The sequence below is a fragment of the Phaethon aethereus genome, assembly GCF_964289735.1.
Source record: "Phaethon aethereus genome assembly, chromosome: 4".
Taxonomy (NCBI): Eukaryota; Metazoa; Chordata; class Aves; order Phaethontiformes; family Phaethontidae; genus Phaethon; species Phaethon aethereus.
The window spans coordinates 54737235-54763837 of record NC_138578.1 but is presented as its reverse complement, the minus strand read 5'-3'; the positions used below and the strand labels follow the sequence as shown (position 1 = coordinate 54763837).

The window sequence follows — 26603 nt, the reverse complement described above, 5'->3', positions numbered from 1 at the left end:
GTATCACAAGCCACATCCAATCTATCCCTCCACACTAATGAACTACCAGTGGAAAACTGCATCCATGACACAAACCCATCTATACAGTCAACTGAGAATTTTGACAATAAAATCTAGGCCTTGTATGATTCAATATTCATTTTATTGAAAACTGACACTTGAAGAAACCAACATATATTTCTGGTCATCGGTATTTATCACCAGTTATCATTTCTGTTCAATTCCAACCTCTACCCTGCACCTCCAACCTCCACAACCTCAGCTGCCTGCTTCGCAGGCTAACACTGGTCCAAGATTATAACTAATACTTCTGGGTGAGAGGAGGGAGTGCTGCAGACCCAGATTTGTACTAAAGAAGAGGCTGAAATTGATTTTTAAATAATTTAATCAGTTACTTTGGACAGAAACCGTTGTGGGACCCAGAAGGCTAAGGCAGCACAAAACTGGTATTTGTTAATTAAAAATTATATTCCGTCAAGTCAAAGAAACACACTTGTAGGCTTGTATAAAAAGCATAGCTGAGCTGTTTTCAAAGTGAACAGCAGGAATCCACAGACAAAAGCTGAGCAAAGGATGAGTTTTGGGGACAGATACAGAAGGCTTAGATTTAAGAAAACTTAAAACTTTCTAGACCACTCCCACTATCAACAATTTAGGAATATAATACTTACTAGAGAATATTTTACAGAGAATAAATATTTTGAAGACATAGAAAAATAGTTCACAGCATCAAGGTACCTGCAATATATTACCTTGAAATAAAACTTGTATTTAAAAGATTAAAAAGATTATTCTTGTAGTGGTATCAACTTTTCATTCATACAAATATTAAGCAGAGTATATCTGTTTTTTCATATATTCACATTATTGCTTGCTACCACAACTGTACAAGGAACATATTCTTAACTTACATTAATGTTCACGTACAGTAATTTTAGATACCTAAAGCAAACTTAAAATGATTGAGTTGCAATTAAAAAAAACAACACTATAATGTGTGAAGATATGTACAACTAAGATATAAGTAGAAGAAACAAAATACAACTGGCCTGACCCAAGCATACATTATATATCCAGTTAAAAAAAGTCTTATACTTGTGCAGAAAATAAGCTCTGTAAACCAAAATGAGCAGAAGCAAGGGTGCAATAAATAATTATCTAACACATTTAAACTTACACTGTTGCCCAGTGTACCCTGCTTTGATTATTTTTAATATACAGCACCTGCATTTGCATCTGGAGCTGTACAGTTCAAGATTTCTTCAGTAACTTTTTTCTGCTTATGTGGCTTTAAAACAAAACAAAAAAACACCCTGAAAGGTCCTCTTAGACAACACGTTTTAGCAGAACAAGTCCTTCTGCACCCCTGTGTATAGGATCCTGTAAACAGTAGGAATAAAGCTGATACATGGCATTAGCCGGAATTAAAACAGCTACATTATAAACTGCAACACTAATATATTTTTGTGATCTTGAGTTCTACTAACCAGATGCATGCAATTTTCTCAGTGATTCTTTTAGTTTGAGTAAAATAATTCTATTTTGCTGCCGCCTTTTTTTTTTACTTCTAAATTAGAACTTTTTCAGAACCAGCTGACAGGATTTCTTCATGAAAAGCACAGAGGTTTCTACTAATGCAATGAGATTTGGGTTCCAAAAAGCACAGTTTCAAAAAGAACTTTTTCTCCTTCTTTTGTTGGAAGAGGCTAGCCAATATCCCAAAAAGAAATAAAAATATTTACAATTGACTAGTCACTGACAAAAGTTTAGGAAGATCTTAGAAGGTACTTCAGCATGTAAATTAATGATTAAAACGACTTACACAATGTACAGTCAATCAGTTGTGTCATTTTGGGATAAAAAAATACCTGCTCACTTGTATACCATTTTCAGCTGTGTATTTATAGTAATATATATATATATGTACACACACGCGCGCACACATATAAAAGACTCTTTGAAAATCAAGATACATTGATAAACAGAAGTAGTAAAAGTAACAATAACTTAAGTAGTAGTTAACATTTGCGTGAAATGACTTTGCAGAGTTTGACCAAATGCACTTAGAACATGCTCTTATTTAAAAAAAAACAAACAACAAAACAAAACAAAAAAAATAATGAAAACACCACAAGATTCTGTAGAACCAATGCTATGTCACCACCAGGAGAGCACCAAGCAAGGCACCATTGGAAAGACAACATACTTGAGTAAGTCTCTATAAATAAATCAAATGCTAATCCGGTCGAAAAATCGGTGTCTTTGGTAAAAATTCTATAAGGATGACCTGTATAAAAAGAAAACAAATGTATATTAAACGGAAGACAGCAGCAATGCTATTATCTACCAGAAAAGTTTGCTTACCAATACCTAACACACCTAAACTGAAATAAGCTACTACATAATTATTCTTTAACGTAATTCATTTACTTTATTAGGAAAAAATTATGAAAGATAAACTTAGACGTTTCACAAATTGAAAATAAAATCTTTGACTTTTATCCTGTAAAAATATATGCCCATGCTTACATATTATTAACGTAAACAGGCCAACTGATTTTAAATTGTATTTAATAGAATGAATGTTCATCTGTAAACATTGCTGGGCCATACTATTTACAAACTAGCATTGTATGTGGGTTTCTTTCAGTTGAGTCTGCAAAACATTGGACAACATTTTCCTGTAGAAAACCAAAATTTTCAGTGAAATAAAACCCCTTTCATTTAGGTAAAGCTCAAATCTACTCTCTGAAATTTTCTTTATTCCATTTTCCGTCACATCTAATATGTCTAAACCAAAAGATTTTGTAAAATAGATGTTACAAAAAGTCTACTTATTCAGTGAACTGAATAGGGCCATTCTGTAAAAAAAAGGCATTTTAGAGATCTTATGTTTCAGGCTAGAAATAAGATCAAATGTAGAAACAGGAAAAATGGGAAGACTAAAAGAAAAGGATTATATTAATATAATTTTCAACTATTTAATCACTTTCAAAATTTTTATATGCATGATAGCATTGTTGTTTCAAAGAATAGACAAAGCACCATGTACTGAAAGATCACAGATAAGTTAGAACTAATACACTAGATATTTCTCAAAGGTTAATCTTTATTTTTAGAAGTTAACACTTCCTATCTCCTACTTCCTAGAGCATTACAAGAAGTTAAGCAAACTCTAACGTTTCTTACATTTTGGCAGCTTAATTTGATCCTATTCTATGTACCTCCAAGATATTGTGAAAATGGAAATAAAAACAGCATCAAAAAAGAGCAAGAAGCTTGCAAGCTAAACAAAGTGAAATCCTACATTGGACATCATCCATTTTAAATCACGCATAACTTCTCACTGTATATTTCGAAGAAGGTCTTATGGAGTGTCAGCCAAAGACTGAAGTTAAAACTCCAGAGACTGACTTAAAAATATTTTAGTGACACCAATTGGAGATAAAGATACTTTCAAGACAGTTGAGGTATGGGGCAGTTAAAATCTAAAAAGGCTAAAGGTTTCTTAAGCTCCAACAGCTTAGTTGAAAGGTCTTCTTCCATACTTTTAGACTTGATTAGCATTATATAAAACAGCCATATCTGACTTGCTGCGTAACCAAAGTTGTGGTTATTCTTTATACAGCATCTAAAATTTCACACTCCATCAGCACATGTTCAAGCTATTTTATCTTGGCAATTAATTTATTATTTTTCAGAACACAGTGAAGCCTTGTTTTCAAGTCATTCATAACTTTATAAATCAGTCCTGCACATGAAACCATGCATCTGTGAACCGTAGAAAATCCTTGCACTCAGGCGATTAAGCTCCTGACACCTTTACTGATTAATAATCACGAAAAGAATAAGATCAGAAGCAAAATAAATGATCATTTAATAGAGAAACTCACAAAACAGCCCTTTAACTTACATATTCCATCATGTTATTCGTTTCACATTTCCTTTTGCTTAGTCTCCAATGCAAGCACAGCTAGACAAGGAGGAAAGAAAAAGAAGAAAAATGAGCTGTATTTTATTGCAGCACACAGACTAGCCCATTTGTCCACCTTTCATATTTTTCGTTCAACAAAAGCATCTGTTTCCATACTGTGCAATTCAAACTCCAACAGTACGAAGCTGCTCCCTGCGGCACTCACCTTGTGGTATAACCTATTGTTTTCCCATTCTAATAACTTCTCAATCGATCTTCGTGTCTGGAAGACAAATGAGAAAGAATTTTACTCTTGACTGGTTTTAGAAAAACTTTGTTTTGCAGCTGCTTTTGTGTGAAAAGGAGAGAGGTACAGGACAGTGACTGAGTACAGGGTGGTCTGTAGTACTATCAAAACTTCTCTGGTATTAATTAACAACTAGAACAGAAACAACCTTTTATGATACCCAAATAACCATCTTCAACAATTTTGGAACAAAAACTGGTTGCCTATAGGCTTTCTGGTTCTTATAGCAGTTATAACTTTAAAACCACAGAAAATTTGAAGTATAAAAACAGGAACACTGCTCCCCCAGTATCAGTGGTCTAAATGCACTGCTTCCAAGGAGGCTGGCATCTAAACTGACAAATGTTGTCAACAATTTCGCAATGCTGTAGGTCAAGTACAAATATACAATGCTCTAAACAAAAGAGAATTTTTTTTTAATATCCAGTTATTAGAGACTGAAAACCAAATGCAGAAAGTTACAGTAAATTGCACAAATGAATATTACTAAATCTGTGATTTGTATAAAGAGTAAATCTAATATTTAGGATTCTAAAGCAAAGTTTTACTGCCTATGTTGTCCACAATTCACACTTCAGATAGAGAATCCTGAAAGCTGTTGTTCACAGCTTTTTAAGATTATGCATGCTAATATTACAAGACATTCTGTGCCACAAAGTTTCACAGCATTTTGAATATAATTATTCAGTTATATTTACATTTGAGAAATACATTCTGACATTTATGGTCATTTGACTGCCAGAATATATACCGCTTAGCTCTAAATGGGATTTGCAACTGACTATGAATAAAAAGAGGATAATTCATGGTGCCAGGTGTTAAGATGAGACCAACAGAGCTGCAGGTGCAAAAGGATGGAGCAATGACAAGGATCAAATACAACTTAGTGCAGCTGCAGCTTCCTTACAAGGCAGAGAGGGGTGAGGGGAAGGGATGAGAAAGCATCTTGCTGTTATTACTACAAAATACAAGTACTGTAAATGAACCTTATCAAACTAAATGCTTTCATGAGAATCAAGAATGCCTAAGCAAAATAAAAATTAGACAATAAATTATTCATTTCCCATGAAATATTAACATCTTGGTTTTCAAACATCAATTCCTCTCTAGTTTAATACCAAAGAGGCTGTGGGGAAACACAACTAAGCAAGTACTGTGGTCACATGATTAAAAATTAGACCATTGCCATCTATAAGTAATCATTATGCTGAATTTGTTACATTTTATTTTAAAAAGCGCAAGTCAAGGAATTATCAGAAGGTGGATGTGCCAGTGACTAATTTATCACATCAGTTGGGAATTGAGTATTTTTGGGGTTATTGTTATTATTATGTTTTTAAAGACAGTGCCCTTTAACAATAATCAGTAGACCTCACTTGTTTCTTTGTAAAGATAGCCTTTTAGAGTCTGCTCTCCTTTTAAATGAAAATAGGGCAGCAGTTATGGTCACACTTTTGTTAATTTAGTTGCCAGTCAGCTCCAAATCAAAAGAAAATAAGGCTGCAGAGTGTAATTAACATTCAGTTCAGTCGTTTTGTCCCTTGTCTAGCCCCCAAGCTTTGTTAAAATTGCCATCTGAATGCTGAAGGCTGTAGGGAAATCGATTTGATTCTAATCGCACCATGAAAAGAACATGATCTAACTGCTTTCAGCCCTCCGTAAATCTGTACTAGGTCTTTAGCACAATGCAACTTCCAATTTAAAAAGCACTGAATGTCTCGTCAATGACTTTGTGAAGAAAAAAGAACAAGGAGCAGACATAAAAATTCCAATAGTTGTTTAAGCATTAAAGTTCATTTGCATCACAGCAAACCTGAAAAGGGCTGACCTCTCAAACCGCCTCTCAGGTCTATGAAGTTGTAGCCTTGACAAGCTCACATTGACAGAGCTCATTGACTCTGAAAGGCTACTCTATCAATGGTGAAAAATGGCAATAGGTTCTACTCTGAGCAGGCATCTGCCTGCCCACCCGCTGCTAAACCAATGGCAAAACTGATTCAAAACCTGAGTCTACCTTGTAATCTTCCTTTCCAGGACCTTTTAATAATAGATTAAGATCACTATACAATTTAATTTCATTGTTTGTCCCAAAGAGTGTGAAAAACACCCAAGCTTTTCAAATTCCCATAAAATTACATGTATATTACAATACATACACATAAATAAGAAATTGATAGGTAGTTATGTAGTATTAATTGATTTATTTAAATAAGAAGCCAGTTTAAAGTCATTTGACTAGCCTGAGATAAAAAAACATGCAGCCTTGGGACCATGATTATTTATGTTCCCAGAGCCTTAAATACAATCCTTCCGGTAATATAATTTGGGATAGTCATAGCTCCCAAATCATGCTGTATTATCAATACAGAAATGTTAATGAAAATTAGACTGTAAAATATTTCTGCAAACCTCAGAGCCTGGAATAAAAAGAAATGAATTAAACAGCATCACACAATTCACTATAGTAAGTTTTCTTCCTACTTGACAGGTGAAAAAAAGCACTTGCACGTGCAGCTTAATTAATCACTGCTCTTGACATCTCAATGATTTACAGTGAGGAGCAGGTGAGGATATACAAAACCAGAAAGAAACACTTGATTTGAGTGTAGCATTTCCAGCACACTAGGATGACAAGCTTATATATTCTATCAATGGTGTACAGACAAACCCATACAGCAAATTATTTGTTAGCCACAACAAAAGCACAAATTAAGTGGAAGAGAGACTTGCTTATTAGGAAGATTTAATACTACCCAGCTTTTAATATTTTAAAAAAACCCAAAACAATCTAATATTTGAGTAAAGCTAAAACTGCAATTCAAGTACACTTCTTAGCATATTAATGATAAGAAAGTATACTTTGTAACATATTCTGTGAAAAAAAGCAGATAGTCTTTAATGTTACCCACAGAATTCTCTGAAATAGACCTACCTCTTCAATCAACTATCTAGATGCAATGTTTCATGAAACATTTCTATAAAATAACAGATTCTTTATAGATATTCATGTTTGATAGTGGCTTCTGAAAAAACACACTACCAAAAAAGCCCAACTCAGAATACACTTTCATCAATGCTTATTGCTCCCAATTAAGTAAAGTTTTGCCCTTGAACATGGAAGAAAAAAAAAAAGGAAGACTAAGTATGAACTTTTCATGCTGAAACAAGGCAGTACTGAATACAAATAAGTGTGTTACCTGTATTACCAACTGCAAGATATTTCTGTTATGTCCTTGCAATGCCTAGTGAAGTTAGCTTACAATTCCAGATGCAGTTATGATCTGGACTGGGAGGCTGTGCAGCCACAGGGCCCCCTCTTGCAGTGCGTGACCTGGAACATGCACTGCTGCACTAAACCATACTAGTGAATGGGCCAAAGCCCCCTCAACTCCTGTTGTAAATCAGTGAATGACTGGTACAATATTAAACAAAAGGATCTTACATGACTCCCAAAACGGTGCTAATTTGAGTACCTCCCTTTGTCTTTATTTAAGTGGGGAAACAACATGGACAGTAACAACACCATCTTCCACTATCAATTTTATGCGTAGTTTTCTGGGAAAAACTGAAGAATCTCCAGCTACATGCATTTGATCCTTGACTTCTCAAAATGTATGTAAATGTAGTGCAATACTAGTCCAATAAATACTATGTGGAGATTTTCAAATTCCTCCATACAAAACTTTACCACAATCAACTATTAATAATTTTGAATATTGCCCTAAAAAAAAAAAATACACTTTATGCTCAAATTTCAAAATAGAAAGAAACCAATTTAAGCAGATTTTTGTTGATTCTCATATGGCCAGAATTTGTATTATACTCCACGGAAGAAAGATGAAGGATCCTATCAGAACTCTGAACTATACCATCTCTACTCACTCAGAGAAAGAAATGATGGAAGCAGGAATTTCTGTTCATTCTCTAAAGATATATCTGACTACAAAATTTATACCCAAGTAATATAGTTATCAGCACAAACAATGAAATATAAAGTTAGAAAGTAACTGAGTCACACAACCATATGCTCACTTTTAACATGACAGAACATCCCCCAAGTCAATTTTGAGGCCCGTATTGGGGCCACAAAAATGCCAAAGCTGTACTCAGAACATGCATACCTGAATTACATATATCTTGATCTGTGCTGAGAAAGTCCCCACCTTGAACACTGTATCACAGATAAACCCTTTGGAAACTGTAACTTGGTAAAATTCCCATCTTTCTGAGGAATTTGCTATTTTGTGAAGGGCAAAGGATGAGGAAGGTGAAACCCGAGTTGATTTCAGATCTTGACATCCTGGAATACCTGCTTCAGCACATACAGAAGTTTTAAAAGGTGTCTGTTCGACCACATAGGTGCATCTTGCATCACCTTTCCTATTAGTAGCTACAGTATTTCTTACTAGAGACTATTGTAAGGGTGCTCACCCCAGAAGTCACTGCAGCATCCATGCAAAAAGTGACCAAAAACCATATTACATGGATTGAAGAATACCTGAAAATAAATGTAGCATTCTGGTGCTTTTTGTATGATCTTGAAATAACTGCCTTGTCCAACAGAATTACTATTGCTGCATCTTGTCGTACCTTACAGATGATTCTGGGCAGAAAGTGAGCCCAGACCAAAGCTCCTGATCAGGAAAAGAGAAATATAATCAGCAGAATTCTGGAGCAGACAAACTGACAACATCAAGTTGTCCTCAGGAAACTTCCCATTCTAAAAGATAGCCCTGAGAATATTGTCCTGTATCCTCACATGATCCATAAACTGACCTAATTTGTATGGGTCTCACCCCTGCGTCGGTACATCACAGAGAGATGAATTTAAAGCTTAACGAATCAAATCAGATCAACTACTTTCTGGAAAGGTCTCTTCCACCACATTGTCTGCTGATATAAAGAGAGTAGCATTATTTCACGTTACTGCATGCAACAGTTTTTAGTAGCTAAGCCAAAGATGATTCCTCAGAGACTCTGGTTACCTTGATTCTCAAACTCCTGGACTCTTTAAAAAAAAAAGTGCTAAAGCCATGAAATATGTGGAGAATGGAGAAGGTGTACATACACCCCATGTACATTATCCAGAAGTACAATGGAGAACAACTTGTAGTATTATTACCAGTGTATTAACTGATAGATATTGGATAAGTACTTTCCAAGATAATTTTGGTCTGCAGTAGAAACATGGGGCAGAGAGAAATTATCAAGGGAAGTTCCTAAAAGTTGATTACAAAATTCTTACATAAATTTCCTCTCAAATACAGACAATCCAGAAGACTCAAGATGCTAAGGCCACTGCATATTCTATCTGTCCTATAGAAGCTAAGTCACCAAGTAAGTGTAGCTAGCTACTTTCTGTAATGAGATGACAGCAGCTAGAGCCAACTGTTGTGGAAACTTCATACTATGAAGAAGCTTTGTAGAAGAAATGGTCTTGACCTTGGCAAAATGAGGTTCAACAAGGCCAAATGCAAGGTCCTGCAACTGGGTCAGGGCAATTCCCGGTAGCAGTACAGGCTGGGGGATAAAGGGGTTGAGAGCAGCCCTGCTGAGAAGGACTTGGGGGTACTGGTGGATGAAAAGCTGGACATGAGCTGGCAACGTGCTCTCACAGCCCAGAAGGCCAACTGTATCCTGGGCTGCATCCACAGCAGTGTGGCCAGCAGGTTGAGGGAGGTGATTCTGCCCCTCTGCTCCACTCTGGTGAGACCCCACCTGCAGTGCTGTGTCCAGCTCTGGAGCCCTCAGCACAGGAAAGACATGGACCTGTTGGAGCGGGTCCAGAGGAGGGCCACAGAAATGATCAGAGGGATGGAACACCTCTCCTAAGAAGGAAGGCTGAGAGAGTTGGGGTTGTTCAGCCTGGAGAAGAGAAGGGTCTGGGGAGACCTTATTGCAGCCTTCTGGTACTTAAAGGGGGCTTATAAGAAAGATGGGGACAGACTTTTTAGCAGGGCCTGTAGAGATAGGACAAGGGCTAATGGTTTTAAACTAAAAGAGGGCAGATTTGACTACATATAACAAAGAAATTTTTCCCAATGAGGGTGGTGAAACACTGGCCCAGGTTGCCCCGAGAGGTGGTAGATGCCCTATTCAAGGTCAGGCTGGAGAGGGCTCTGAGCAACGTGGTCTAGTTGAAGACATCGCTGCTCACTGCAGGGGGGTTGGACAAAATGACCTTTAAAGGTCCCTTGCAACCTAAAGATTCTATGATTCTACGAAAATTAACACACATCTGTTGAGAAGACCAAACTGAGATGTGGGAAAAAAACACATCTCACAGGCAGATGGATGTCAAACTGATCCACAAAGCATCAGGACCATAACTAATGCTGTTACTTGAATTTGTAAATACAGATTTTTCACTCTTTTATTCTAGGATTAAATTCTAGCTCTGATTCTCTGTCATTATAAGGAAACAAGAACCCATGAAGCTCCATTCCCTGCAAACAAATTATTCAAATCTGGCCTTGGCAATCTAAAGCATCCACCTCCTGTTAAAGGGCATTCTCGCAGAAAGGGCCACAAAAAATGAACATGTAAAATGGAATTGACTGTAACACAGATGAAAATAGGATTGATGCTCCACCAAATAACTCATCTGGTATCATCCACTGTGAAAAATTATAAACTGAACACATGCACCTCCATCTTCTCTTTTAAGGTTACAGAGATGTTTATTTGTGTCTCCATCCTTTATTTCCAAAATATATAGTAGTATTCCATGGAACATAGTCCAAGGCCAGTACAGGTGGACAAACTAAAGAATCTCAGGTTACATCTCTATTGGGAAATGAAACTGTAGCCAGAAACATTCCCATTCACTTGAAGCCAGCTGGCAGGGAACAGCTTACATCTATACCAGTAACTTTTCATAGCCTCCGAATCACTCATAGTGCCTGAAGCATTCTGATAATGCCTAGGAATTGTTACACAATACAGACCCAGAGCCTGCCAGGGACCTCTCTAAGAAAGTACAAATTATACAGCACCAATTCCTAGGAACACTCCCAGGTTTAATTTATTAGTATGTAGGAAGCTTTTGACTCCTGCTGTTTGAAGTGTCTAAGAGCAGGGGCCAAGAACAGAAGAGAAGCTACATGGCCAGAAAGACTGATAGGCAGCCCAACTTAACAAAGTAACTCTAGAAGGCCCTGTAAAATCCAACACTTCACTAGTGTGCACGCTGAAGAGAATGATCCCTCTGAAAGGGACAGCTTCTACACCACCTTGCCCATCGAGGATTCAACCAGAAAATTACAGAACCCCAAGTAGGTTGATCTTGTAGCTAGTTAAGCAATTTAGAAAAAATAAATCTGGCTACTTAAAAAAAATATTTTCCATCCTCATTATTGTTCCAACATCAGGAGTTTATTCCAAAAGTCAGCAAAAATTATTTTTATGGGCAACAAAATGAAGAGTAACTAGTCACTTTCCACTTTACATGTATGTTTGGTATGGTAGAAGACATCAACTCCTTCAGTCTTCTCTTTTGTACAAGAGCTGCCCCACTCATCCTCCCAACTGTTTTGTAAGCAGTCATGTTTCTCAAACTACTTTTTTTGTTGTTGTTGTTGTTAAATAAGAAGTTACTTTATTTGCACATAGTGCTTGAGTTACTGAGAGTGCTCCGCTTATGCATATAACATTTTTATCCTGGTTTGTTTAATAAAGTGAAAAACTGAATACATCCCACAGCAGGACTACTTTGAGAAAAAGCAAGAGAAGAGGCACAGAAGTGTCACCACCTCACAGTTGCCAGCAGCCCATTCTAGTTTTATGTTTTGTTTTACAGTAACACACTCCAGCTCAGTGAAGTGCTGTCTACCTACTTTAATTAATTTTATAATATGAATTTCAGATAATTTTGCATTCTAATTCTTTCCTCACCATATGCTCCCTATTTGGCATCATCTACAAGTTGCTAAAGACAGAATGCTAAAAATGACCCTCCCTAACCCGCTTTCCAAATCTGACAACTAGCTAGACCATTTTTAGCATGCTCTTTCAAAATAGCTCTATGTGAATTTCAAGTAGCTCACATTTCTTTTTTTCAGAAACATGTCAAATTGGACATGAAAAGCAATACAAAAAGCAATATTAAAACCAAACCACTGCATGATCTATGGTTTCCTCTATATACCTTAGCCATCAAAATGTAAAAGGCGCTGTAATATGGAAATATTAATCCTACATGTATTTTGATTAATATTAAAATGTTCAGAGATATCATTCTAATTACAAATGCAATTAAACTTTAAATAGCATTTAGAATATTCAGTATAGAACTACATTTAAGAGTAATACAAAACCTATTATTAAGAATACATGAAATTACAAATTTAACTTTATATATTTTTGAAATACTAAAGGATTTGCATTTGACCTATAAATAAACAAACTGATATTTTGTGATTTACTTATTCTTGGTATTCTTCATGCCAATTGCATTGCCCTGCCCGCCCGCCCCCCCCCCCCCCCCAGCAGGTTTGCAGATTAAGACACAGCAGAATTATCTGCTCCCATACCTCGTTATGCACCAACTCCTACTCTACCCTTTAGGAAAACACATGAAAACCTGATAAATCTTTACATGGTGCTCTGAAGGAAATAAATTTTATTTCAAAGATAGGAAAAAAAATAGTAATAATCACAGAGCTATACACATGTTGATTTCACATTTATAGTGTTCTACAAGCTTTGTTCTAAGTTCAGTATGTGGAAGACCTGGTGACTCTTCTGACCAAAACTATAGTGAACAACTTTTAAATAAAAATACACCAGGTCTGAATCTTCTGATTCTTTTAAAGGTTTCATTTCATAGCCAATATTTAAAAAAGAGGTGACTTTAAAGACCTGTGAATATATTTGAAGACAATGGTCAATAATGCATATTTGAAACATAAAAGCTCTACATTTAAAAAGTTTTACTAAGCTGACTAGAGCCAATATAGAGATCACATGTGTTCTGGTTAGGATAAACATCATAAATACATTACGGTTTTAAAGATTCTTCCACACTGAACTACAGTCTAAATTGTCACAACAGAGACTTTGAAAACAAGGCACCTTCAGTCTTATGCGATTGCCTTGAGGAACTGCTTGGAAAAGCATTATGGTATTAGAGCACCTCCAGTGCCAAGTCCCTGGCAGACAGGCAGATTCATAGCTTCAATAAACTCAGCTAATATATTTTAATATCAGTATCATCCACTGACAAGCAAGACTACTGTATTTAAGAAAATTCATGCCAGCTCCTCCACCACATTTAATTTAATCAATACTTGGGAAGTTGTAATTAGCTTATGTTTATACAGCACTCTGGAGATGTAAACTGCTATGTAAGTGACAACTAATGATGAAGCTTAAGCAGCATTCATCAACTGTGTGAATTCACACACAAACAAGTAGCTCTTGAAAGTATCAGTACAGATTGCTCTTAAATATCTCATTCTATTCATTTTAAGAGATTGCCCACGAATCTTTTGAAACATGCAATTTACATGTACAATACTAGCTTTTAAAGAAATCTAGCAGTACTGTAATTCTATCACAGCTTTCATTGTTACCATTTCTGTTGAAATTATTTATCCTATTTACACATTGGGAACTACAGCATTTAGTTAATACTGAAAATGAGTGTCAATTCATTTGAAAAAGTGGCTTCAAATGGGCACCTCAGTCAGTAGTGCTTTTTGAATTCTAATTCACTATGTCATTCTTTTTTTTATTTGAAGAACAGTAACTTAAAGACTTAATGTTCATTTGTACAATCTGGAACTTGTCCCAGACTGGATGGTAAAACCTATGAGTAAAACCGCTGAAGATCATTGACAATCTAGATCTGCAAATGAGGGACCATATTTCCTGTAATTTTCTTGCAGCTTTTATTCATTAAAATCAAATCAAGACCACATAAAAGGAGAGAGGCAATAAGTTATTGAATCAAATTAAACATTTATTCTACTGGTGAAGAGTAGCAGGCTTTTTCTCAAATATCTCAATGCAAAAGAAGAAAGGAAACAATACTGTACGAAGACTTCCAGAACTAGCACTGAACAAAGCACTGAAAAGAAAAATACAGTGAGGGAAAGCTTTCATTGCATGGAAATGCACTGAAGTGATATAAATTAACAATTAAGCTTACAAATGTCTGATTTAAAAAATTCCTAGTTTGAAGCACCTGCTGATTTAAGGGGACAAACCTGTAACTTATTTTTCATGGTTTTTATTTTATTATTTTTATTTTATTTTTATGCTTATTAAGCATATATTCCCATTAAACACAAATTTTCAATAATTGTCTGTAATTTCAAAAAACATATTTACATTTGTGATAACATTCCCACATTATAATTAAAAAAGTCGATGAAAGGCAGTAAAAATACAGAATACAGAGAAAGATTAAAAGAATTGTTGTAACTTCACAAACTCTGATGCTCCACTTTCATTTTATCTACATGAACCTTAAAAAATGTTTCTCTGAAAGAGCTGCAAAGTATACCAGCAATTGAAGAGCACAGTAGACTGATTCAGACTTATTAAAACAGGCATTTCTTAATTGGTCATTCTGAGAAAAATTACTCTTCTGTATTAAAAGTAAGCAATAGTATAGCTGAAACTGTTGTTTCATTTAATCAAATCCTTAACTTGAGAAACACTCCCATTTGTGAGCCCACTGTACACCCAATTCAACAAAATAAATTTTTTAGTCTTCTTTTTCAGTAGAAAAGGGCAAAAATGAAATCTGGTATATTTTTATTGTGTGATTAAAACACATTTTCTGCAAATTTCAGTTCTACGTGGGAACATTCCCATCCTGCTTTCAGAAATCAAACTCCATAATTATACAGTCCTGGGAATCTTTTGCAATTGCTGCAGCAAAGGATGTAGTGCAGGCCAGTTCCGAGTAACTGTCCTTTCACTAGGAATCACTTAGGACAGGGCTGAATTAGCAAAGCGCTCTGGGCAATGCTTCTGACACAAGCGCAGGTACCGTAAAACAAGTAACCTTTTGTTTATTTTTATTTGTTATAATGTTTTACATTATGAGCATCAGTGGAAGAGAATCCATTGTAGCTAAAAGTTGAAAGGAAGAAACAGGCACATGTCATCCTGGATCCCTGTTTCCTCAAGAAGTGAATCCTGGCTGTTGTGACTATACCTATGGCTGGAGTCTGGCCAGTGAAAGAAGAGCTGAAGACATCAAAGCATGGAAGATTATTCAATCAACGCAATCCTCTTCCAAGACATGGTAAAGTCAAAGATGAGCAGTACAAGAGTTCAGATGTAAGCAATTACTTCATACTGACATTAGTCTGCTATGTCTCAGCAAAACTGTGGCACTAGCAGCAACCCAAAATAGTCTATGGATTTAATTTTTTTTTGTGGAAGAAAATGAAGTTGCCTCTTGCCACAGTTCTGCTGGAATCTACTGAGTAAATTACAGATCAGAACCTAGATGAACCAGGCTATATTTACAACTGCTGTCAATTTGCTGAGCAGCTCCAGGTAATTCACATCATGCACTGTCTCTCACTTTCCCCACTTCTAGGAGAATACATATGATTGGTTTCCTGCACTTGTCATAGCACTTTCACATAAACTGATGGAAAGTCCTGCAAAAAAGAAAAATCTTACAAGCTTGTGGATGCAATTCAGTACTGAGATCTTAAAGGATACAAAACCTGTAATTCCAGATAAGAAGGATTTAAAGGAGTTAAATCACTTTGTACTTTCCTGATCTGGGTCTACCAAGCAATAAAGTTGAATCCACCCATACCTGTTCAGTCAACTTAAGTGGCAGTAACTTTATTCTGCTTTTCTGTGAGTAGTAGCCCTGACTGGAATCATTACAAATTCTTCTACTTGTGTCCTATATTAGAATTTGCAAATATGTCCTTGAAAATATTCCACAGCTCTCCTTCTTACCTCCTCTACCAGAAAAAAAGTCCTTCCCAGCCAGGTCCAGGATTAAGAGTTACAGTTTGGGAAAGCATTCTTGTCCCCTTCAGTTTGTCTTTAGGAATAAGCTAATTCTCCACATTACACTCTCCAGATGTCCAACCAATACAAAGTTCTGAGTTCTCGTTCTGACAGACAACCCTCTAAGCAGACATCCATTTGCTGAGCTGCTGACATGGACAAATGATGTTGTCACAAGATCTGAAGTCTCCAAATTGACTTAAATGATTTTCATTCTGGAGGAGTAATCAAACTGCCTAAACACAAGCATTCAGTGCCATCAGCATCTAGCACCACTGTGCCATCCACAGTGGCACAAGACACTGCATTTAGGCAGCTGAGGCCTAACCTCAATTTCACTAATGCTTGGCATCCAAGCTTGAGCCCGAGTCACCCAATCTTAAATGCAGGAAAAGGTGTGAAGGTCCTTAAATGTCTCCTGGTACCAGCTTTAACAAGAAAAATGCAACATTCACTGACAGCCTGGCCATACCTCTAGGATGACTTCTGGAACTTCAACCCCAAGTTTCTGTCCTTGCTCCTGCTCTTCATTCTCATTCTGAGACTCTCCTGTCTTTATGCAGTCTGTATATTACAGCAACAATTATACCACTAACCTCTTTCCAGCCTCCCCTGAACAGAGGTTTGGTTTTTTGGGTTTTTGGGTTTTTTTCCAGATTTATCCTTTCGGAAGAGGGCTTACCTTAACTCCTATCCCATGCAAACTTCAATAGAAGCACTTCTCTAACTATTGCTTCACCAGGGTCCCACACACAACCTCCTTCCTCAGCTTCAAACTCTGGTTTCTGGCCCCAGATGCTAAAAGTCCTTACCTTTTTTCTGACTTTGCTTAACAACATATAAAAAGTTGATTTATGACGTCTGGTAATAGATTAAGAGTTCAGAAGATGAGGGCTTGTGGCATCAGCCCCTACCATGTTACATCCTGCTGTCGCTTCCTGCTACAACAGCACATTATGTGAGAAAAATGGGTCCAACTAAAGAGCACCAGAAGCTTTCTCCTTTAAAAGTTAAACATGGATAGTAGCAATGCTAGCTTTCCTTGTGTTTGTGACAAACAGAGCTAGGCCTAGAATGGTGAAGGTAATCTTCTCTGAAAGCTAGTTAAGTCACCAACTTATCTGTTGAAGCAATCCGCAAATTCTCATTTCCTGTAACAGACTTTCAAGATATGGATATACAATCAACCTACAGTAGACTTACTAGTTTGTGACAGCTTAGACAGACAACCTAGGGTTTGACATAATTCCCACTGATGCCCACATTTTTTTTTCCCCCCTCCATGGACTTCCAACATTACCAGGAGGCTTTTCTACCTTATTTTGTATACAATTAAAACTAGCCCTAAGTAATCTCTCAAAGGGACTAAGCATTAAGATCTTAACACAGAAAGCCAGATGATACAAAAATGCATACAGGTTTTGTTACGATCAGTGTTCATCCTATGAATATTTTTTTAGAATGCCTTGATTTACTGACCCTGTAAAATGAGGGCTTTCATAAAGAAAATCATGACGATGATGTTCAGTGTACTGAATTGTACACAGTTTGTAGCATTAAGAGGTATTACACAAGAGAGAATATTCACAAGCCTTGCCATCAAATGGAAAGATGAACAGTACTAATAGTGAGGAGACAATAGGGAGGCACAGAGACTTCTTGCAAACTAGTGAAATAGGACTGGTCAAAGACAATTTTTACGCACACGAAAACAGAAGAGATAGGGGGTAGCCTAATTAACTGCACTGAGGGGAGGGAAGCGAAAAACAGGTACACACAATGAGCTTCTGTTGTGAACAATACATTAAGTGCCAAGTGTACACAGACAAAACACTACTTTCCAGTTCTTAATGTAAAAAAAAAAAACTTACTTATCTACAGCGTGGAAGGAAAATCCAAAAAGAAAAATCAATTATTTTTTTTTTTTTATTTGCCTTTTTAAACAAAAATGTGTGGCTATTTGGGCCACAGTGTAATCAGAACCTCCTCAAAACAAACTGCCACTCAGTCACTGCCAAATTCTGATAATCCCAACCAGTGTATCACGGAGAAGATGCAGCTATTAGAAAAGTACGTTTAAAGTCATTTCAGTAATAATAAGTGCTGTACAGTAGCACATGGTTCTAGCAGAGACATTCAGCTATGCTACCACTCACTGAGTTATAAGCTCAAAATTCTGACTGATGTCTGCTGTAACTTTAACTAGCATGACAGACAACTGATATAAAATATATGAAATCAAACTGATTTAAACAAGTTCTAGCACACAGTTTTTAAAGGTGGGGGAGATGAAACCAAAATGAGAACAAACACAGTACAATTATAACTGTCAAAAATTTATATCTAAGAATAGTTCAACTTACTCTTTTACTGAGGCAGATAACTGGCCACATACTACAACCTAAAGTGCAGCAGCAGCAAAGGCATCCACAAAGTAGCCATCGTACATTAACTGGAAGGTTCTTCTTAAGACAACTGTTAACTCTACTGATGCTGGCTTTAAATTCTTCAGGTGCAACCTACAAGAAAAAAAACCCCACAGAACCTAGTACCACATCAGTGCAATTTATTACTCTTACAATGGACTACACCTGGAACTCTTATTTTTGTAATAAAATCTTAACTCTAATTCCAAATTCCTGTACACAGATACTCACCTTTCCAGTTAAAGATGAAGGAAATTCTGCTTCAAATTTGTTGCTTAGTCCAAACCTGCAAATACAAAACGAAGATCGTACCAAAATTATACATAACCCAAATCCATGCCACAACTTACAAGCACCTCATTACACTTTAAGAGTTCATGTCAGAAAAGCATTAATTTCATGAAAAAATAGTTGCTGTTAAAAGTAATGCCTAAAATGATCCTAACAGACAAAAGTACACCACTGTACACAGTTTGAAATCCACCTTGCTTGAAGTCTCTTCTTCAAGTTCTGTTGATACTACTGAGTCTTCCCCAAACTCAGAAAAATCTTTATAAGCAATAGTGGCAAATGTGAAAAGTGAAGAGAAGTTCTTAAGGACGGAGAAGAAGTAAGTTAATGCCACAGATTGCATTACCACCACCCCCTCTCCTCCACCCATACAGATCTATCTTGAAGAAAAGCTCATCCAGTGCTATTCCATTCAGGCCATGCTAAATAACGGTTGAAGCTCAAGCAATACCAGCTTGTTTATTCAGAAAAAAGTACACCAGTAAGTTTAAGAACGTAAAATGTTACCTAACAAAACACAATTTAAATGCTAACTAATTTGAAAGAAACATACCAATTGCAAATGCAAAGCTATGAAGGAGTTTGAGATGCACTGGAGTTACTGACAATTTCAGGTTTCAGAAGATCTAAAGATTAGAAAAGTTTCACCTTGTCTATAAAAAAAAAATTGTTTTCTATCTTACAGATGGCTGGTTGGGTTCAGCAATGGATGAACCTCAATGAAAATTTGCATATTTTCTGGCATCCAGTCTGGGCAGTAACTTCTAATAGGGACTACGCAGTCTAACAAAGCCATTAATAAAACTGTATGACTGGCTACTAATTTGGTAAACAGCAGTCAGTGTAAAATTTCTTTTGTTTTATTAATAACCTTCTGAATATAAACCAAAATACTATCAGATACTACAAACAACACAAATCAGAAATTAAAGAGCTCAAGACTGCAATATTGGTGGCAAGATCTATGACACACAGCTCAGCTGTGTGCAGAAAAGCTTACCTGACCCTTGACTGTTGAAGAATTTAAAGACATAATTTGCTTTGACAGTATGTTTATTGAGCAGCTAAGCACTTCTCAGGTTAGTTTATTTTTTCTTAGCGAACCGAATGATCTGCACACCAATGGAGGACTTTGTCCAAGTAATCAAATAGGCAGTTAAGTGCCGTACCAATGGCAAGCTACTGTGGAAAGATCTCACAAAACCCAATGGACAAAAGGTGGCAGATGAGCTTCTGTATAGATAAATAAAAGGTGCTGAATCTTGGGAAAGCTAAACTATGTTTACGTGATACTCAACTAAAGTTTGGCAGCTACAAGCTCACAAGAGAGATCTTTTATCACCACTCATGATTCTCCTAAACATCAGCTCAATGCAAGCAGCAGCCACCAGAAATAGCAATAAAATGCTGGGCACCACTAGGGGGGTAATTAAGAACAAACACAGAGGGCATCGTTTTCTCCATAAAATCTTCATATACGCACATATTCAGTACTGGGTGCAGTTCTGGCACCCCCATTTCATGGAGGACTTGGTGGAGTTAAGGGAAAGCAGAGCAAAGGAAGACTAAAATAATTAACGGAATAAAGCAGCTGGCTTAGGAAATTAACAAGGCTGACACTAACCTGGAAAAGGCAGCTGAGGGGGGGCATATGATCAAAGTGCAAAGATTCAGGAAGGCAGTGGACAAGGTGAATGATTAACTGCTAATCACCAAAGCCCACAACAGAGGGCACTCACTGAAACTAAGAGGAGACCGGTTTAAAATAGATAAAAGAAAGTGCTTCTTTAAGCTGCAAGTAGCAAACTTCTGGGTTTGTTTCCACTTGAGATTAGTGGCACAGACTGTGCCAACAAATTTGAAGAGAGATTACACAAGTTCCCTGACAAACAGACACTAAAGGAAAGACGATGTTGAAGTATCCATCACCTCACACAACTGCAGATGCCAGAGAGTACAAGAATGGATGCCAGGAACAGCTAGACTTGCATGCAACCCGTAAGTAGCAATGCCTGTTGCCACCGTTTGCAACAGCACGCTGGGCTAGATAGTTTATGAATTTGATGCTGTACGTGATTTTTACATATGGTCTTAAGGAAAAGTAGACAAGTCATCTCCTTATCATTGACTGCAGGCAGTAGAATCACAGAAACACTGAATGATTTGGGTTGGAAGGGACTTCAAAGATCGTCTAGTCCAAGCCCCCTGTCACGGGCAGGGACATCTTCCACTAGATCAGGTTGCTCAGCGCCCTTTCCAACCAGACCATGCTTCTAATAATTGGGCATCCACAACTTCTATTGGGCAACTTGTTCCAGTGTCTCACCACCCTCATCATAAAAAATTTGTTCCTTATACCCACTTTAAATCTACCCGCTTCCCCTTGTCCTGTTACTACAGGCCCCAGTAAAGTCTTTTGCCATATTTCTTATAAACCTCCATTATATACTGAAAGGCTGCAATAAAGTCTCCTAACAGACCTTACTTCCACATGAGTTACCTAGTGTATTTGAGCATTTGTAATTAGACTAGTAGCTCTGCAGCTCCTATCAATCCCCCAAAACTGGTGAAGTAACAATGAAAATTGTTAAGCAGAGAAATTATATGGCAAGTTTACTACTTCAACACAGAACAAAGAAAACCCATACTTACTGGAAACATACTTCCACCATTGATAATCCTGTTGAATACTCCATGACAGGAGGACCATCCGCCCTTTCCCCAAAATCCTGAGTGAAACTATGTGCTGAGGCAAAAGTTATGTAAATGTCAGAAAGAAGTGTCACGCCCTATCAGTTAAGCTACTTAAAATTGCCAGTAGGCCGAAGGGGGAACTGAAGCCTGAGAAAATCCCTTGGATCCATATACTTTTCATAAGCCAAGGCTGGAGAAGACTCCAAGCTCAAGACACACAGCTGCCACCAGAAGTCTCAAAAATAAGAGGTAACACCACTTTACTATATAATTAATTCATCAAATCGGCACCAGAGACAGATGTCTAAAAGAGACATCTCTTCAAAGAATGATCTTCATGTACTTGGTGCTTCAACATCCAGAAGAGATTCACTATGAATAATGGAATTAAATAGAAATTTGAGCAATACGTGAGTGGCCAACTACAAGGATAATTCCATCCAAAGCAGCTCGTGCTGCAAGAACTAAAATGAAGCTGTACCCCAGACCAAGAGATGAGACAGAATTTCAGCTGTCCCTCTCCACAGAATACTAAGTCCTTTACTCTGAGGCATGAGCAGGCAAGGCAATGGCAAAGGCAGAAGGAGGTCTCCCTGCTCTCAGTTAAGTCACAAAAAGATGTAATTGCAGGAAAAGCCCTGCTCAGTCTCATGCTGAAGGTTGGCTGGGAAATCAGGAGGAGAGAAATCAGGCTTTTTTTGCAAATGCATGATCTAGAAGTATTCAAATGTTTACAGCTTCATCAAACACAAGCAAATAGTCATGGACATCACAAAAGCCATGCCTGACAAAGACAACCCTACTGGCAAAGCTCTAGGGGTATCTGAATTTACAAACATGCTAAGGCAGAGTGAGGCACAGAAACTTCTAACCAACAGTTACACTTCAGTGAAGTTATAAGCAAATGAGACTGAAACTCTGTACTCAAGGCTTGTAGCAATGTTTACTACACGTTGAGGTAGCAAAACTGAAACATCAAAGCTAACTCAACCAGCTACCGACATCATTCTGAGCTTTCCTTATTGCAGTTTTGTCACCATATGCAGTTATAAAAAAGGGCGAGTCCATACTTGAACGCTTTGGTAAGTAATTATGTGATCTCAGTATCACCACTCTTGACTGCATGCTGCAATTTGGAAATTAAAAGATTAGAAACCCCACAGAACACTACCACATGTTCACTGTAAAGACACAACAGCTCTGACAAAAAAGCAGCAAAAAGGATCTTCAGATCAAACACTGGAAACGAATATTTTGGAGATACATTTCCTCAGACAGCTGTTCTCATAGAGCTCTAGATTTCTTTTGTACAATACTCCATCTTCAGTGACACATACTCTTCTCTGCTTCCTCTATGCCTTTCCCATTCTACATCATGTCTTCAACAGATCCACACTCACTTTATGCATGAATATTTCATTTAACCTTCTTGGAACCTGAAAAAATATTTCTTGAACATGTCTCTGCTTGAAAGGTTCAGATGAGTTCCTGCTCTTGTGTACAGTGAAGAAAGAAATGGTGAGAGATGGAAACTTCAAAGTATATTAGTTTACAGTATAGGACACAGCCAACCTGCAACCTCTTCTCAGTCTGCAGCTCAGATCTTCCTAAAACATAAAACTGACACACACTATCCTCTCCCTCTTTGTCCTCTCTTATGGGGAAGGATAAACCATTTTTTTCATTGCTCTCAACCAGATTCTTTAGTTCCACATGTTCACAACCCTTATAAAATAAATATATATTCCACTACTTTTAACACTCCACATCCATAATTCTTACATAGCCCTGTTTTCACACATGTCCGTGATACAGAGGAAGGTTCAAAAACACATAAGCAAACTTAAGTTAATATTAAAAAAACTGACTTGGGTGAAAATACATTTTGAGCTTCCCCCCTTCGCCTTCCAAGCAGTTATCTTACATCAACACATGATGCACTAAGATGACAAACAGCACACAAATTCACTAGCACATCACAACAGCTCTCCACCATTTGGGCACTGCAAAAGACTAATAAATCCAGTATTACTATCTAATACAGTCTGGTGTATATATAGGGCACATATGTCTCAACTAGTCAAGGAACTGGGAAGCCCAGGAAAAGAGTCACTGAAAAAATACAATTGGACAACCTATCACAAATATCCTCTTCATGATTTCAAACTCATCATGTACCTCTCCGCCCTAATACGATTTTACAAATTAGTATGAAATACCTTGGACTTTCAATTCAGTTGTGTAAAGTTCTACATTTTCTCAGCTTTCAAGTTTCTTGCCATTAGAAGAGATCACCTCAAGCAATGAGAGACCAGGTCAAATATTATTCCTGACTACCCAACTCTGCTGCTGCTGTGAAAACAGTTTAACTGAACATTTTAAAAACAATGTTAAAAAAAAAAAAAGAAAAAGGAGTTTTAGAATTGTCTGTAGCACGCTCTGAACAGTGAGTTTAAGAAGATAACTCAGTGCTAAACAAAAGCCCCACACCCTGGAAAGGCAAGGCCTTCATACGTTTTATTTGGATATTTACCTGCTTTCGTTTAATTGCTTTTAACTATTCAGCTTAGAAAGGACTCTCACACACTTCCATTGTCTGTTGGATGAAATCAAATAATAGTAAACGCCTTTCTGACATTAACCTGTAGTCAAGGAAATTACATATTTCAAACTCAACATTATGATTCGTATGTAAGATCAGGGAGGGTATGACAATAGGCTATGAAAAGAGAGCTTCTGTTTAAATACACACACAGCAAAAGCAGTCAGCAACTCTTTAAACTGCAGAACCAGGGACAGATCAATCCCGTATTTGCTTACCTACTGACAATTTTTGTCAGACCTTCAAAATGCATACATGCTTTTATCCCAGGCAAAACTAATTATATACATATGACTTGATCTATTCCTTAAATCCACCAAGTGAATGTTCTGACAGTGACCTAAGTTTTAATAATAAGCTTCTCGATCAATGACAGAAAAAGTTATAGGCTGTACAAAGGTAAAAGTGGCCGATGCTGTTTAACAAACTGTTCACACATGGCACCATAAAGAAAGTAGATGAAGATCAATTGCCCAGTTTTGAAGGTACATGTTCGTATTTCGCTGCTCATCCAAAACCTAAAGAACAAATACTTTAAGGAAGATCTTAAAGTAATAATGAGCTATTGACCATTAATGAACAATTAATGGGGCAACCATCCTTCTTCAACCACAATGCCCTTACTAGTCACAGATCCACTACGCAAGCTTCCTCACAATTCCACTAACAGGCCTTGATCTTGTCCCGCACAACTTGCCTTCCAGTATCGGAGAAGAAACAAGTGTTTGCCTCCATTTTAGTTCTTTATACTTTTGCATTTGCCAATGTGACAACTATCTAATTATGTTTTTCATCTGCTTACCAGAAACAGGCTAAGGTTACCAGTTTATTTTCAGAGAAATCATTAGCTGGTTGCAACTTTTGTTCACAAAAAACAGAGTCATACGCTGAACGTTTTGGCTAGATGCTTCTGTTTCTTTACAAGGCCTCCTCAGCCTCCTGCCCATCCATGTCCTTCCAACTCTCCAAACCTCTCTCAGTCTATCGCATCTTACTTCCTATGTTTAACCAGACAGCAAACTGCACTGCCTGGCTGCTAGTATCACTTAATGTCAACCAAATATTTAAGTAGTAACATATCACAGTGCCACCAAACTACTCTAAATTTAACCCTGGATTTCTGGACAGGTCATACCTGACAATCAGTAGAGTTCACAGGACTCGGACCACAATACCTTCAACTTTTAAGCTTCTGTTGCAAGCCTAGTCCTGTTGAACAGTGAATACTAAAAAAAAAAAAAAAGCTTGCACTGCTGCATTTTGTCTCAAGGTTGATATTTCAGCCTCTGAAACTGTACATCATAATTGACAACCACTACATTTCAGTAGAATGTGCCTGACAGAACTGATTGAAGGAAAAATACCCTCCTCTGTTACATTACTGAGAAGTACTACACTGAATCATGGTCACTTGCTGCTAGATCGTCAGAGATACCAAACATTCACAAAACAAAACTCACAGTCACTCCCATGTTAAACACAGTGAAACAACACCTATCAATCACAACTTAACATGATTTTACATGTACCTATCTGACTCACGGGCGCCTTTTCTTTCTTAAAAGTCTTCAGAGGTATATTAGCGACCACATGTTAAATGGGAATGGGTATGAGATACATAAACAACCCTAAGCAACAGCCCAGCCGGTCATGTAGTGGCACATACCTGTTATACACAGGAACACGGGCACCTTACTTCCTGACAGCTCATCACTTTGGACAAATACTTTACATTCCTCTGCCAAGTCAGCCTCGTTTCCTCACCGCCTCGTTAGAGGTTCGCACCCGTTTGCCAGTCTCAGGCGGCACCCAGCTGGGCGGCGGGGCCGAGGAGAGCCCTCTCGCAGTCCCACGGACGTCGGGGGCGAGGGAGGGACGCAGTACCGGCCCGGCGCTCCCCTCGCCCACCTCCTCGACTTGCCCCAAGTTGTAACGCCGGCTCGGCGCCCCCGGCCGCCCCCCAGGCCCGGCACGCAGCCACCCCTGTCCCGCCGCCCGGGCCTCCACCGCCCGCCCCGGCCGCGCAGGCCCCGGCGCGGCCCTTACACGGTGACATGGCCGGAGCCGCGCACCACCACCGGGTCGGGGGAATACTTGAGGAGCTGCTCCTCCAGTGCCCGCTCCTCGTCTTCCTCCTCCTCATAGATCTCGTCAAAGTCCGCCATGGCCGGGCCCAGGCGTCCGCCGAGAGAGAGGAGACGGGGCGACGCGACGGGGCCGGCCGCGGAGACCGGCGGGAGGGGACCGGCGAGGACGCCCCGGTGCCGAAGCAGGCGCCGGCGGAGCCGCGACGAGGCGGCGGCAGCTGAAGCGGCGGCGGCGGCGGCTCCGGGCGAGGAAGCGCCCGTCACCCTCCGCGGGGGGAGGGGGCGAGGGGCGGGG

At 38.1% G+C, this 26603-nt stretch overlaps 1 protein-coding gene across 1 annotated transcript; it reads right to left on the bottom strand.

The window, feature by feature from the left end:
• Nucleotides 1–1535: 1535 nt before the first annotated feature.
• Nucleotides 1536–26386, bottom strand: CHIC2 (cysteine rich hydrophobic domain 2; the record flags this gene model as incomplete). Its single annotated transcript, XM_081999157.1, has 6 exons — nt 1536–2287; nt 3914–3973; nt 4140–4196; nt 18572–18727; nt 18866–18920; nt 26268–26386. The coding sequence occupies 6 exons, from the start codon at nt 26384–26386 to the stop codon at nt 2237–2239; spliced, it is 498 nt and encodes a 165-aa protein (XP_081855283.1). The 3' UTR covers nt 1536–2236.
• Nucleotides 26387–26603: the final 217 nt, after the last annotated feature.